A 15,433-nucleotide genomic window follows, 5' to 3' on the forward strand; every position below is an offset into this window, starting at 1 on the left:
GGCACAAATGATCCCTTTAAAATCCCAATTGGGCAGCCCAAATTAGGAGGAAAAAACAAACAAAAATTTGGGGGTAAAATAATAATCAGACACCAACGTATCAGATCAATATACATTTTATTTTTATTGTCAAAACCTTCAGGTGAAATCTGGGAAGGCGATGTGTTCACAGACAGATCAGTTTTTCGTTGAGTGCGATTTGAGCCCGAGTCAGATTGGCCAGGTACGTCACCATCAGCAAGTCCTGCGAAAAGAGAAAGGTCACATCGCATAAGCTGTCGAGATAACAGAGTAAAAACACCAGAGAACCACCTGCACTCAAACCCCAAAGTCAATACACCCCACATTTGAATGGTCTTTAGATAAACCTACAGCTATGGCCCAAAGTTTTGCATCACCTCAAATTCAGGATTGTGATAATTAAGCTGAACATTATTCAGCAGCTTTCATTGGACTCTATGAAGCTGAGGGAGTTCATTCTATATAGAGGGGGTGGAATTCAATATGTTAACAAGGGAACATTATTCAGCAGCTTTCATTGGACTCTATGAAGCTGAGGGAGTTCATTCTATATAGAGGGAGATGCAAAAACTTTTGGCCAGAGCTGTACACTGAAATTGAGGAACATCACGTTTGCGGCTTTGTGATTTTACAATCCCAGGCACAGCTACAGCCCTGGGAGATTTCACACAGACCCTAAATTCAATCACAGCAGAGTCTTCACTCCACGCCCAGATCGCCACACTGTTAAGGGGAAACTGACCTCATTTATTTGTTCAATTGGACGTCTTTCATATAGCTTTTTACAGTTTGATTTTTTTTAAGAAAAAATGCACCATGATTCGAGATTCAAGCAACACAACCTATGAAACTAAGGCCCGGGATGAAGTGTTAATTTAATCAAATTATAATTTCACCAATTAAGTAATTGAGAGGTCGGGGGGTGGGACGGAAAGCCAGAGAATACAGTGCCCCCACCCCCCCTCCAGAAAACTCCAGGAGTTTGACACCCCCGCTCTACGTGGAGCTAATTAGATCCCGAGACAGACAGACAGATCAAAATACAAACACAGTGTATAGATAGATAGACAGCTACAGATAGATAGATAGATAGAGATAGATAGATAGATAGATAGATAGATAGATAGATAGATAGATAGATAGATAGATAGATTGAAATGCAATCACAGTGTATAGATAGCTAGATACAAATAAAAATCATCTTTACATTGATGTTGCTGTTCAGCATGCTTTCAAAGTCTTCAGCTGTTATTTTGGGAACCTTATTGACCAAATCCATCAGGAAACGACCCACTGTGTTGTCAGGAGTGACCTTACCAGACTAGAGAGAGAAAGAGAATGAAAAAGAGATAATTAAGAGACTGGAATTACATTGTAACTGCAGTTTAATATCACAAGACTGGACTGGACTGGAATTACATTGTAACTGCAGTTTAATATCACTAGACTAGACTGGACTGGAATTACATTGTGACTGCAGTTTAATATCACTAGACTGGATTGGAATTACATTGTAACTGCAGTTTAATATCACTAGACTGGACTGGAATTACATTGTAACTGCAGTTTAATATCACTAGACTGGACTGGAATTACATTGTAACTGCAGTTTAATATCACTAGACTAGACTGGACTGGAATTACATTGTAACTGCAGTTTAATATCACTAGACTAGACTGGACTCACAAGACCCCTTTTCTTTAACAGCTGGACCAGCCAGCCTCTGTGAAAACCAGAAGATACTGGAGGCTGGGGAAAAGAACGTCTCTCTTCCCTCTTCCTCCACCCCCCTCTCCCTCGCCCTCTCCCTCGCCCTCTCCCTCCTCACCCCCTCTCTCTCTCTCCCACACCCTCTCCCCCCTCACCCCCTCCCCCTCACCAGCACGTCTTCAGTGTAGCTCAGTACAGTGGTCAGCATGTCCTGGATCCGGGCAGCAGCTGACCCTACCTGCTCCAGGTCAGTGGTCAACCCTTTGGAGCGAGAGGGGCTAGTCCGAGTGCGCTGGAGAAGGTCAACTGAAAAAACACACAAGGATCCCAAACCAGTGTCAACAGCAACAGGGATGGAATGAGAGAGGAGAGAGAGGACAGAGACTCACCCCCTATACGTTCTGTATCAAAGTAAGCGTATTTCACGGTCAGGGGGCTGAACATCACACCCACAGTCTTGCTCGGTACACCCATCTGGGCGCTGAAAACATAACCAAAAAATATACATTGAAATCCACAAACAATTGTATGAACTGGGAGAGAGAACCGTACACCTGTGTGCTGACAAATGAAGAAGCATTGCAGGGAATCAGACTCCTGTTCCACAGCAGCGTCACCCAGTCCAGGTTTTACTACCAGCTTGATCAGCCCCCTGGTCCTGGTTTCTTTTTTCAGGTCCCCTGGGTCGACATTGTCAATACCTTTTAGGATTCTGAATGCTTGAATCAGTTCAAGACTGAATAGATTCAATTCTTTTAGCCTGTCTGCATACGACATGCCTTTTAAACCCGGGATAATTCTGGTTGCTCTTCTTTGCACTCTTTCTAGAGCAGCAATATCCTTTTTGTAACGAGGTGACCAGAACTGAACCCAATATTCTAGGTGAGGTCTTACTAATGCATTGTAAAAGTTTTAACATTACTTCCCTTGATTTAAATTCAACACACAATATATCCGAGCATCTTGTTGGCCTTTTTTATAGCTTCCCCACATTGTCTAGATGAAGACATTTCTGAGTCAACATAAACTCCTAGGTAAAATACACGCGATTGAGACAGCAGGCACCCCCAGAGCGATCCCGTCTCTCCATGGTTACCTGACGTAAGCGCGAATGTTCATTCTACTGCTCTGCAGGGCTGTGTCCACGGTCAGGTGAATGGGGTTCTGGGCTTCACGGCTGTAGTACTCATGAATCAGAACCGAGTGCTCCGTGATGTCAAATCCTGTTGCGTACCTGAGAGAGCGAGAGAGACAGGAGAGGTCGAGACAGAGACACACTTTCCCCTGCACTGTCCCATCAACACGTCCTAACAAGACAGACTGACACACAAGCAGACAGACAGACAGCTCTCTGCTTACCAGCCCACAATGACTTCGCTGGGAGACACCTTCTTGTGCAGTTCATACATGTTTTTTGCAAACTCCATATCAACAGCCACCTGGGGGGGGAAAATAAAATAAAAACAGGAGAAATCAAAAAACGCATTTAAAAATGACAGAGGAGCAGTTCTGAATATAGCTTAATATATATTTAACTGTCGTGCACAGGGAGATTCACAATCCGCTCATTGATTTGCAATTAAAATGCTGGCCTCATTGAACAGCACCGCCCTCTAGTGGCCAAATGGTGCATCACAGCCACACACATATTTGTTTATTTAGCAGATGCCTTTATCCAAGGCGACTTACAGAGGCTAGGGTGTGTGAACTATGCATCAGCTGCAGAGTCACTTACAATTACGTCTCACCCGAAAGACGGAGCACAAGGAGGTCAAGTGACTTGCTCAGGGTCACACAATGAGTCAGTGGCTGAGGTGGGATTTGAACCGGGGACCTCCTGGTGACAAGCCCTTTTCTTTAACCACTGGACCACACAGCCTCCTATGTTGTTGCAGGGATGGTAATCAGACTCCTATTGCACAGCAGTTTCACCCAGTCCAGGTTTCACTACCAGCTTGATCAGCCCCAGTGTGTCTAGGTAACAAGCTCAGGTGTGTCTTATTATTAAACTCCTAGTGAAACCAGGACTGGATCACAGTGCTGTGCAGCGGGAGTCTGATTCCCATCCCTGATATCACCCTCCACGTTACGAATCACTCTGTATATGAAACGCAAAAACAGACGAGCTCCTATTGGAAGTGACTCTGCAGCAGCCACTGACTCCCTGTGTGTGTGTGACCCTGAGCAAGTCACTGGACCTCCTTGTGCTCCGTCCTTCAGGATGAGACGTCAAACAAACGAGCTCCTATTGGAAGTGACTCTGCAGCAGCAGTTGATGATGATGCAGAGTTCACCCTCCTAGTCTCTGGAAGTCGCTTTGAATAAAAGCATCTGCTAAATGACTCAGTAATAATAATATTGTTATCAGAGGGTCTTGAACTGTTATTTATTAATTTATTTTTTTAAGCGACTCACCTCATCTTCAGACTCGTTGTGTGGGACGGAGAAGCAATTGGTCACTTCCACTGTGTGTTTCTCGACGGTGCCTGTTCGTTAACGAGACAGAACCCACTCAGCACAGCTCAAAAAAACAACTGATTATCCAGATCAAGACTCAAGCCTCCCCCTCCCCCTCTTCTCTCTCTCCCTCCCTCCCTCCCTCTCCCTCCAACTTCTCTCTCTCTCTCTGTATCTCTCTCTGGCCTCCTCTCGTTTGTAAACTTTCTGATGTTCTTATAAGACAGACCGTGTCTGTGTCAGTATATCACAGCCAGGAGCTACACACGCGTCCACGCCAACTTTCCCTCTCCATCTCCATCTCCATCTCCTCTCTCTCCCTCCCTCCATCTCCTCTCTCTCCCTCCCTCGCTCTCTCTCTCCCTCCCTCCCTCCCTCTCAATCTCCTCTCTCTCTCTCTCTCTGTCTCTCCATCTGCTCTCTCTCCCTCCCTCCATCTCCTCTCTCCCCCCTACTCTCTCCCTCTCTCTCCATCTCTCAGGTGTGGCTGAATGACCTCCTCTCGTTTGTAAACTTTCTTATCAGATCGTGTCTGTGTCCGTATTCACACAGCCGGGAGCTACACACGCGTTCACGCCAACTTTCCCTCTCCCTCTCCCTCCCTCCATCTCCATCTTCTCTCTCTCCCTCCATCTCCTCTCTCCCTCCCTCGCTCTCTCTCTGTCTCTCCATCCCTCGCTCTCTCTCTGTCCATCTTCTCTCTCTCCCTCCCTCTCAATCTCCTCTCTCTCTCCCTCCCTCTCAATCTCCTCTCTCTCTCCCTCCCTCTCAATCTCCTCTCTCCCTCCCTCCCTCGCTCTCTCTCTCTCTCTCTCTGTCTCTCCATCTTCTCTCTCTCTCTCTCCCTCCCTCTCCATCTTCTCTCTCCCTCCCTCTACATCTCCTCCCCTCTCTCTCTCTCTATCCATCCATCTCCTCTCCCCCTCCCTCTCTCTCTCTCCATCACCTCTCCCCCTCCCTCTCTCTCAGGTGTGGCTGAATGACCTCCTCTCGTTTGTAAACTTTCTCATGTTCTTATCAGATCGTGTCTGTGTCCGTATTCACACAGCCGGGAGCTACACACGCGTCCACGCCAACTTTCCCTCTCCCTCTCCCTCCCTCCCTCTCCCTCTCCCTCCCTCCATCTCCAGCTCCATCTCCTCTCCCTCTCCCTCTCTCTCCATCTCTCAGGTGTGGCTGAATGACCTCCTCTCGTATTCACACAGCCGGGACGGAGCTACACACGCGTCCACGCAGACTGTACAGACACAGCGAGATCTTTTTAAAAACAACGTCCACTCCGCTTAATTAAACACGCCGATTAACAGCCGCCTCCTTACCCAGTAAAGTACCGATGACCCTCAGCGCCCCTTCGTTCCTCCTCTCGTAAGAGTCGGCGATTGAAGCGAGGACAACCGGGTGGATTTTAACAACGGGGCCGTACACCGACATCTTGGAAAGGGACAAGAGAGCGAGTGGAGGCGGACAGAGCGGCTGCTTCCTGTTTTTGTTTGGGAGAGGGTTTCCCTTCGAGGTTAGCGGCGCGCTCCCCCTAGCGGCTCGGAGGTCTAATTGCATCGTGTTCTGTACAGTGTTATTAATACAGAAAATGTGTTTTTGTTAAAAGTACTATCTATCTATCTATCTATCCATCTATCTATCTATCTATCTATCTATCTAGCTATCTATCTATCTATCTAGCTATCTATCTATCTATCTATCTATCTATCTATCTATCTATCTATCATCTAGATAGACAGATAGATAGATAGATGAAAAGTCAAACGTGTAGTCCGCTTTTCTTCAGAGAATGAATATAATGGTGTAAAATATTATAATATTTTGGTTATCTATGTTCAAAATCATCTATCTATTTATCTATCTCTCTATCTCTATATCTCTCTATCTAGAGAGATAGATGAAAAGTCAAACGTGTAGTCTGCTTTTCTTCAGAGAATGAATATAATGGTGTAAAATATTAATATATTTTGGTTATCTATGTTCAAAATCATCTATCTGTCTATCTATCTATCTATCTATCTATCTATCTATCTATCTATCTATCTATCTAATATGAATAATACATTATATAAATACTTTATGAATTGTGAACATTTTTTGTCTGTGTGTGTGTGAGAGAGAGAGAGAGAGAGAGAGAGAGACAGAGAGAGAGAGAGAGAGAGAGAGAGACAGAGAGAGAGAGAGAGAGAGAGAGAGAGAGAGAGAGAGAGATAGATAAGGTTGGGGCTTCACTGCCAATGTATATTTAGACCTCCTTGACTGAAAAAGGACACCACGACAGTCGATTTTGTTCGAGAAACAGTAAGACTACGTACGACTTTACAACCGTGTTTAAAAACAAGCGTTTGCAATGCACGTATTTTCGATAGCGTCGTGTAAAACACATTTATCGCATTAAAAACGCCTATTTCTCCCCCAGGTTTTAAACACCTGCGTATCGAATGGCCGTGTTGTAAAAATATCGTTAAAATTCTAGTGACGCCATTTTTCCATTTATTTATTTATTGAACTGTTTTTTTTTTTTTTTTATTTAAACATTCTCACAATTTAATGTTTAATTTTTTATCTATTTATGTATAATTTTTGGGGGGGCGGGGAGGACCAAAAAAAGGCGATGTCGTTTCAAGACGGGAACTCTGTACTAAATCTAGGCATTGTAGATTATGAGGGAACGTTATGACATCAACTCGGACTGTTAATTTAACGACAAACCGGTCTGATTAAATACAAAAGGAAAGCGAGAGAGAAAAAAACCGACGTGACGCGCTTATACAGCACCGGACAGCTCTCCCAGGTAAGAGTACAGCGTTACAACAGCATTGCGTTATGAATTCAAGGTTTAATATCCATCAGCGCACACAGCGGCTTGGCATAGCTATAAACTATATTTTGTAAGAAAAAAAAATACTATATATATATATATAGAGAGAGAGAGAGAGAGAGATGTTCTGTAATTGTATTTCCGTTTTATTATTTCTGTTTTGTATTATAAAAGCTTTGGCAATACCTGAGCGCTCTCGTCATGCCAATAAAGCATTTTTGAATTTGAATTTGAATTTGAATTTGAGAGAGAGAGAGGGAGAGAGAGAGAGAGAGAGAGAGAGAGAGAGAGAGAGAGAGAGAGAGAGAGAGAGAGAGAGAGAGAGAGAGAGAGAGAGAGAGAGAGAGAGAGAGAGCATCGTGTTTACTTTTCCTTCTGCACACAGCTGAAGGGCTTTTGTCCGAAACGTCTTGAAATAAATACTTTTTTTGAATCATTCTTCAACCTATTGTGTGTGTGTGTGTGTGTCTGTGAGTGTGGTGTGTCTGTCTGTGTGGTGTGTTTGTGTGTGTGTGTGTGTGTGTGTGTGTGTGTGTGTGTGTGTGTCTGTGAGTGTGGTGTGTGTGTGTGTGTGTGTGTGTGTCTGTGTGGTTTGTGTGTGTGTGTGTGTCTGTCTGTCTGTCTGTCTGTGTGGTGTGCGTGTGTGTCTGTGTGGTGCGTGTGTGCTGTGTGTGGTGTGTGTGTGTGTGTGTGTCTGTGTGGTGTGTGTGTGTGTCTTTGTGTGTGTGTGTGTGTCTGTGTGGTGCGTGCATGTGTGTGTGTGGTGTGTGTGTGTGTCTGTCTGTGTGTCTGTCTGTGTGTGTGTGTGTGTGTGTGTGTGTGTGTGGTGGGAGGGGCTTGTGTCTCTGCAGCTGAAAAACGACCTTCCTTTGGGGAATGTACACAAACTGGACTGCTCACCAGACTTCTCCGTAGCCTGTTGCCTACATGCCTATTGTAGTCTGTTCTCCAGAAATTGATTAAACCGTCAATTAATTATTTTAATTTCAGCTGTTTTTTTCAATCTTTCGTTCTTCCACAGATTTTAAACAAGAAAATCAATTTAACAAATCCAAGAAAGAAAGAAATAAAGAAAGAGCTAAATAGCTATCAAAAACGAATAAATAAATCAATTCAACCAATCACAATGGCTCTGGAGATTTTGACTTTCACGGCCATGCCTGAAGCCACGCCCACACCCGCTCTGGAGGAGGAGGAGGAGGCGGGGCTTGTGCAGAAGGACTTGCCTGGAGCGGACAGCCCGGTGGGCGTGGCTACAGAGCCGGTGGGCGTGGCCGGCGATCCTGGAGACGTGTTCTCCACGGACAGCCCCCAGAAACCGTCCAATAACAGCCGGTCATTTCAGTCCAAGCTGGCTGCCAGGGAGTTGGAGGCAGCGGCCAGACCGAGCAGAGAGAAGGTGGGGGCGGGGCAAGGGGTGGAGAGGCGGCGCTGCGGGCTGGGTGAGTATTTATAAAATCAACATTAAACACCGACTCTTACAGCAAAGCCTTTTCAACCACACTTACTAACATAGGATTGCTATATATATATATAATCTGTTTTATTTATTTACTTTTAGTTTTCTTCATTTATAAATAATCTAAAATGCTTGTCTTAATTCGACCTACCTATATCTATCTATCTATCTATCTATCTATCTATCTATCTATCTATCTATCTATCTATCTATCTCTCTCTCTATCTATCTATCTATCTATCTATATCTATATATATATATATCTATATATCTGCCTGTCTGTCTGTCTATCTTTCTATCTATCTCTCTCTCTCTATCTGTCTATCTCTCTTTCTATCTATCTGTATATCTATCTATCTATCTGTCTGTCTGTCTGTCTGTCTGTCTGTCTGTCTATCTCTATCTATCTCTCTCTCTGTCTCTATCTCTCTCTCTATCTGTCTGTCTATCTCTATCTATCTCTATCTCTATCTATCTTTCTCTCTGTCTCTCTATCTCTCTCTCTATCTGTCTGTCTATCTCTCTGTCTCTCTCTGTCTCTCTGTCTCTCTCTATCTATCTGTCTGTCTGTCTATCTCTCTCTCTCTATCTCTCTCTCTATCTGTCTGTCTGTCTATCTCTCTCTCTCTATCTCTCTCTATCTATCTATCTATCTGTCTCTATCTCTCTCTGTCTCTCTATCTCTCTATCTGTCTGTCTGTCTGTCTATCTCTATCTATCTCTCTCTCTGTCTCTCTATCTCTCTCTATCTGTCTGTCTATCTCTCTATCTCTCTCTCTATCTGTCTGTCTATCTCTATCTATCTATCTATCTCTCTCTCTGTCTCTCTATCTCTCTCTCTATCTGTCTGTCTATCTCTCTATCTCTCTCTGTCTCTCTATCTCTCTCTCTATCTGTCTGTCTATCTCTATCTATCTCTATCTCTCTCTCTGTCTGTCTCTCTATCTCTCTCTCTATCTCTCTCTATCTATCTATCTATCTTTCTCTATCTTTTTAAATGTTTTATACTATTATTATTTATTTATATCATTGTTATCGTTATTATTATTTTTTTTTAATTTCCTGATGCTGCAGACTTATTTCTGTTTAAACCCCTCTGTAAAAGCGACTTGAGATTCTGCCATTTACAAATCAATACAATTGAACCGATCTGAGTAATGGGACTGGCTCTCGACGCGTGACGTGCTTGTAATGTTGTAATGGGGACTGGTTCGCCCCCCCCCCCCCCCCGCAGGCCGCAGTAAGAAACGCAGGCAGCGCTACGTGGAGAAGAACGGACGCTGCAACGTGCAGCACGGCAACGTGGGGGAGACGTACCGCTACCTCACCGACATCTTCACCACCCTGGTGGACCTCAAGTGGCGCAGCTCCCTCTTTGTCTTTGTCATGGCCTACGCCGTCACCTGGCTCTTCTTTGGCGCCATCTGGTGGCTCATCGCGTACTGCAGGTATTTCCATCTATGACATCGCGGTTGTGAAAAGACATTTATTTGGGGGTTGGGGTTAGGGGTTCATCCTATAGGGCGATGCTAAACTGTTGGCCGCAGCTGTACTTCCAAATACATGGATGTAGGACTGATGTATTTATTTTGTGGTCTGTTGGATATTTTATAGCACTAATAAAGGGCAGCAGTGTGGAGTAGTGGTTTGGGCTCTGGACTCTTGACTGGAGGGTTGTGGGTTCAATCCCAGGTGGGGGACACTGCTGCTGTACCCTTGAGCAAGGTACTTTACCTAGATTGCTCCAGTCAAAACCCAACTGTATAAATGGGTAATTGTATGTAAAAATAATGTGATATCTTGTAACAATTGAAAGTCGCCCTGGATAAGGGCGTCTGCTAAGAAATAAATAATAATAATAATAATAATAATAATAATAATAATAATAATAGGGTGAGGCTCATGGCTAGAGTCAGGGTCAGGGTTCGAGGCTGTTCCTCACAGTCTATTGCTGTCCTCCTCCTGTGTGTGTGTTTCAGAGGCGATCTGGATCACTTAGAGGATGAGAGCTGGACGCCCTGCGTCAACAACGTGAATGGCTTTGTCTCGGCTTTCCTCTTCTCCATCGAGACGGAGACCACCATTGGCTACGGCTACAGGGTTATCACTGACCAGTGTCCAGAGGGGACCGTCCTGCTGCTGCTGCAGGCCATCCTGGGCTCCATGGTCAACGCCTTCATGGTAATGACTCAAAGACCCCCAAAAAAACGCTACAGAATGATCTCGCATGAAAGACTGTACCTGAAGCCATAACAGCAGTACAGTCCCGGGTTTATCCTGGGTTTAAAAGGCATGTCGTATGCAGACAGGCTAAAAGAATTGAATCTATTCAGTCTTGAACAAAGAAGACTACGCGGCGATTTGATTCAAACATTCAAAATCCTAAAAGGTATAGACAATGTCGACCCAGGGGACTTTTCTAACCTGAAAAAAGAAACAAGGACCAGGGGTCACAAATGGAGATTAGATAAAGGGACATTCAGAACAGAAAATAGGAGGCACTTTTTTTACACAGGGAATTGTGAGGGTCTGGAACCAACTCCCCAGTAATGTTGTTGAAGCTGACACCCTGGGATCCTTCAAGAAGCTGCTTAATGAGATTCTGGGATCAAGAAGCTACTAACAACCAAACGAGCAAGATGGGCTGAATGGGGCCTCCTCTCGTTTGTAAACTTTCTTATGTTCTTAGTAGTATTTTACATATGTGACATTTTTCAATGTCTGTTTTTTAATAACATAGAACACTCCCCTATAATGACATCATTTGAGACCCTCCCCCATCTAAACCTGTGTAGGTAGCCAGTCTCCAAGCCTCACAAACATTCCTCTAGTCTCTGTTATCTCTGAGATACTCCCCCCCCCCATGCAACCAAAACAGAGGACCCTTTCCACAAATGCCCATAAATGGTCATATCTGCTCTCTCTCTTAACTGTAATGCATTGAGACAGACCCTGCATTCCAAAATACCCCACCTAAACTGTGCTCAATATCTCTCCATTGAAAGCACCATACATCCCAAATATTAATATGGACTATCAGATTTCCTTGCATTGGAGAGCAGCTCTCCCTCCGTTCAGATCCCCTGTTTCTTGTCTTTCAGGTCGGGTGCATGTTTGTGAAGATCTCTCAGCCCAACAAGCGGGCGGAGACACTGGTGTTCTCCAAGCACGCGGTCATCTCCCTGAGAGACGACAAGCTGTGCCTGATGTTCAGAGTAGGGGACCTGCGCAGCTCCCACATCGTCGGAGCCAACATCCGAGCCAAGCTCATCAAGTCCAAACAGACGCAGGAAGGTAAGACCAAGGAGGAGAAGAGTGACTCTGCAGCAGCAGCAGCAGCAGCAGTTGTTGATGATGCAGAGTTCACCCCCCTAGTCTCTGCAAGTCGCTTTGGATAAAAGCGTCTGCTGAATGATTTAATTCATGCATTCATCCCAAAGCTCAGCATTGTAAAATGTCAAATGTAGTGTGAGATGATTCACTGTATGGCTCTTTTGACTTGCTCAGGGTTACACACACACAGGGAGTCAGTGGCTGCTGCAGAGTCACTTCCAATAGGACCTCGTTTGTTTGACGTCTCATCCGAAGGACGGAGCACAAGGAGGTTCAGTGACTTGCTCAGGGTCACACACACACAGGGAGTCAGTGGCTGCTGCAGAGTCACTTCCAATAGGAGCTCGTTTGTTTGACATCTCGTCCGAAGGACGGAGCACAAGGAGGTTCAGTGACTTGCTCAGGGTCACACACACACAGGGAGTCAGTGGCTCAGCCAGGTGAATTGAACCTCCTGGTATCAAGACCCCTTTTTTCAACCACCGGATCACCAATCCTCCTAGCATGGCAGTGTGCTTGACTGCCTGCCTCTCTCTCTCTCTGTCTCTCTCTCTCTATCTATATCTCTCTCTGTGTTCCAGGAGAGTTCATTCCTCTTGACCAAACGGATATGAGTGTGGGGTTCGAGACCGGCGATGACCGTCTCTTTCTGGTCTCCCCGCTGGTCATCTCCCACGAGATCGACTCGCGATCGCCCTTCTGGGACGTCTCCCAGGCTCAGCTGGAGAAAGATGACTTTGAGATCGTGGTGATACTGGAGGGGATGGTGGAGGCCACTGGTGAGTCACGCACACACAAAAAACATGCAAAATACAAGACCCATATTTGAGACCCTGAACGACTGAGCGTTCGGTATTCTGAACAAAATGATTGTTATTATTATGAACGAGTCGTTCAGCAGACGCTTGTATCCAAAGCGACTTGCAGAGACTAGGGGGGTGAACTCTGCATCATCAACAACTGCTGCTGCTGCTGCTGCTGCAGAGTCACTTCCAATAGGAGCTTGTTTGTTTGACGTCTCATCCTGATGGACGGAGCACAAGGAGGTTCAGTGACTTGCTCAGGGTCACACACACACAGGGAGTCAGTGGCTGAGCCGGGATTTGAACCTCCTGGTATCAAGACCCCTTTTCTTAAACCGCTGGATCACCCCCTAGTCTCTGTAAGTGGCTTTGGATTAACGCTAAATGATCCATTCATAATAATCTAAGTTTTTTTATGCAGGAATGACTTGCCAAGCTCGGAGCTCCTATCTCGTTGAAGAGGTCATGTGGGGTCACCGCTTCAGTCCCATGATGTCATTGGCCGAGGGATTCTTCGACGTCGACTACGGGGCGTTCCACCACGCCTTCGAGGTGGCCACGCCCACCTGCTCCGCCCGCGAGCTCTCATTGGCCGCCGCCCGCCACGAAGCCCACCTCTACTGGTCCATCTCCAGCCAATTGGACGAGCAGAAGGCCTGTGAGGGGCCCGCAGGCCAGAATCTGATTGGAAACTCCACTGTGAACAATTCAGTCAATGGGAAGAAGGGGGTGGGGCTTGGGGTTGGGGGCGGGGCTAACGATAAGGAGGAGCCAACGGGAGGAGGAGGGGAGAGGAATGGAAATGTGGCGACGGACCAATCAGAAGCTTAGAAGGAGGGAAGGGGAGAGTAAAGAGAGAGGGGGCTGATGGGATGGGAAGGGGTGTAGGTGGTTTGAGAAATAAATTTTTATATAGAAGTGGCTAGGAAACTACCGCCATTGTGGCTCAATATATGGTCAGATGGTCCAGCAAACGATAGAGAACCCTGGATCCAAAATGGCGGATCCTGTGATGCAGTTTCATTAGTGTAGATCGAGAGAGAGAGAGATAGAAAAAGCAACTCATTTATATTTGAGCACGGTTTTGAAGTGAGTTGGCCAATACACTTTCATAGCGCTAATAAAACTCAGTCTGCATATTTATCAGGCGCGTTTGTGATATTTTAGGGGAGGAGGAGCATATACAGGAAATGTAAGCACAAAACACAAAATAAAACTAATATATAAAACAATGGATATTAAATTGTCAGGGGTGACATGTGAATCTATTCTCTCTCCCCCTCTCCTTTCCCCTCTCTCTCCCACTCTCCTTCCCCCTCTCTCTCTCCCTCCTTCCCCCTCTCTCTCCCTCTCTCTCCCACTCTCCTTCCCCCTCTCTCTCTCCCTCCTTCCCCCTCTCTCTCTCCCTCCTTCCCCCTCTCTCTCCCTCTCTCCCTCTCTCTCCCCCCTCTCTCTCTCCCTCTCTCTCCCCCTCCCCCTTTCTCTCTCTCTCTCTCTCTCTCTCTCTCTCTCTCTCTCTCTCTCTCCCCTCTTCCCCTCCTCCTCCTCCCCTCTCTCCCTCTGTCTCTCTCTCTCCCCTCTTCCCCTCCTCCTCCCCTCTCTCCCTCTGTCTCTCTATCTCTCTCTATATATATATATAATGTTGCCTTGGATAAAGGCTTCTGCCAAATAAATAGTAAATAAGTGTGTGTAAGTTCAAAATAGGATTTATAATCAATCTTATATTTAATCTTATTACTGCAATAATGTCAAAAATAAAATGTATTAAATATTCACATCGAAGCACAGAGAAAACCGTGGATGCAAAGTTTACGCCCACTCGTCACCTGATTGGTCGGTATTTGTGACGGACACTTGATAAGAACTAGCCTGTCTATGAAAGGTAAATTCACAACATGTATTACATACGGGGACCTAGGTGGTTTGAGATAAAAGGTTTGAGAAGGTTTGTATTAAAATGTTACAGTTTAGTTCATGTTTAGAAACCACAGAATATACTCGAATACTCTGTTGCGATTTTTTAGCTTATCCCCGCCCCCCGAGAATGAATTTATTTTTAACGTTGCTGTAAATAGTGTTCAAAATTAAATTTAAAAAAAAACACAAATATATGAATAATAATAATATATTTAAATGTCGCAATAAAATATTCAGCTTGAAAAAAAAAACTATTTCTGAATTATTTTGAAATGTGTGTGTTATTTATTTATTTATTTTTAAATATATGTCTATATTGAGGCACGGAGACTGAACTGCTCCCTCCCTCCCTCACCCCCCCTAAAAGAAAGGGGGCTCCCTCCGGTCCAGAGAGATTTAAATACACATGCATGATATATTTTAGTGGATAACTGAATCCGATTATCCTGTAAGTAATGTGCGATATTTACAGAGGAGAACATCCTTTGTCGTTTATTTTCCATTTCAGCCGTCTGTTGCCCTGACAACCGCTCTACCAAATCAACAATAGACAGGAGACCGGTTGCCTAGGAAACAGGACTGCTGGGGTTGCTATGGCAATGCAAGGACAGGTTTCAAAGTATTCAGGAAACGGCTGGTTTGCTTGAAAGAAGACGCCCCATATTGACACTGTGTAAAACGAATGCATTTAGTAAAAACTGCTATAGTTTGGTGTTGCCAGATCCTTTGGTTTCAAAAGACGCGGGTAATTGGTTTCCCTAATGGACATTTGTTTTTTTAAAGGTAGTTCAAGAATTTATAGTTTTCTCCCCTATGCGTTTCCCATGGTCGTTTTGCATTTACCAGAGGTGACCCTAGCTTTTTAAAAAAAAATATGCTTTACATCAACAACAGTCGTCCTCGATGTCTTC

The 15,433-nt window shown here is 45.0% G+C and overlaps 2 protein-coding genes and 1 long non-coding RNA gene across 3 annotated transcripts; 1 reads left to right on the forward strand and 2 right to left on the reverse strand.

Moving 5' to 3' along the window:
- Window positions 1-100: 100 nt before the first annotated feature.
- LOC131735558 (eukaryotic translation initiation factor 3 subunit F-like) lies at window positions 101-5,663 on the reverse strand. Its single transcript, XM_059021662.1, has 8 exons — window positions 5,509-5,663; window positions 4,148-4,218; window positions 3,092-3,171; window positions 2,829-2,966; window positions 2,122-2,213; window positions 1,902-2,038; window positions 1,229-1,342; window positions 101-244 (listed from the first exon to the last, which is right to left on the reverse strand). Exons 1-8 carry the CDS (start codon window positions 5,618-5,620, stop codon window positions 167-169), a joined length of 822 nt encoding a protein of 273 aa, XP_058877645.1. The 5' UTR covers window positions 5,621-5,663; the 3' UTR covers window positions 101-166.
- Window positions 4,703-5,498, reverse strand: LOC131735565 (uncharacterized). Its single transcript, XR_009327565.1, has 2 exons — window positions 5,402-5,498; window positions 4,703-4,748 (listed from the first exon to the last, which is right to left on the reverse strand). It is a non-coding gene; the product is annotated as an uncharacterized LOC131735565 (long non-coding RNA).
- A 698-nt stretch (window positions 5,664-6,361) lies between the features above and the next one.
- Window positions 6,362-14,787, forward strand: LOC117966807 (G protein-activated inward rectifier potassium channel 3-like). The gene is made up of 7 exons (XM_059021643.1): window positions 6,362-6,983; window positions 8,032-8,452; window positions 9,704-9,917; window positions 10,449-10,650; window positions 11,571-11,763; window positions 12,384-12,581; window positions 13,027-14,787. Exons 2-7 carry the CDS (start codon window positions 8,137-8,139, stop codon window positions 13,434-13,436), a joined length of 1,533 nt encoding a protein of 510 aa, XP_058877626.1. The 5' UTR covers window positions 6,362-6,983; window positions 8,032-8,136; the 3' UTR covers window positions 13,437-14,787.
- The last annotated feature ends 646 nt before the right edge of the window (window positions 14,788-15,433 follow it).

Source organism: Acipenser ruthenus, unplaced genomic scaffold, assembly GCF_902713425.1.
Source record: "Acipenser ruthenus unplaced genomic scaffold, fAciRut3.2 maternal haplotype, whole genome shotgun sequence".
Classification (NCBI taxonomy): Eukaryota; Metazoa; Chordata; class Actinopteri; order Acipenseriformes; family Acipenseridae; genus Acipenser; species Acipenser ruthenus.

Bases quoted from the DNA above. Each gene is read 5' to 3' on its own strand.
- LOC131735558 (XM_059021662.1), bottom strand. From the start codon at position 5,620: ATGTCGGTGTACGGCCCCGTTGTTAAAATCCACCCGGTTGTCCTCGCT. The intron at 2,214-2,828 runs GTAACCATGGAG...TTATGTTTTCAG, and splicing joins AACATTCGCGCTTACGTCAG to CGCCCAGATGGGTGTACCGA. The intron at 245-1,228 runs GTAAAGATGATT...CTCTTTTCGCAG, and splicing joins TGCTGAACAGCAACATCAAT to GACTTGCTGATGGTGACGTA.
- LOC117966807 (XM_059021643.1), top strand. From the start codon at position 8,137: ATGGCTCTGGAGATTTTGACTTTCACGGCCATGCCTGAAGCCACGCCC. The intron at 9,918-10,448 runs GTATTTCCATCT...TGTGTGTTTCAG, and splicing joins TGGCTCATCGCGTACTGCAG to AGGCGATCTGGATCACTTAG. The intron at 10,651-11,570 runs GTAATGACTCAA...CTTGTCTTTCAG, and splicing joins CCATGGTCAACGCCTTCATG to GTCGGGTGCATGTTTGTGAA.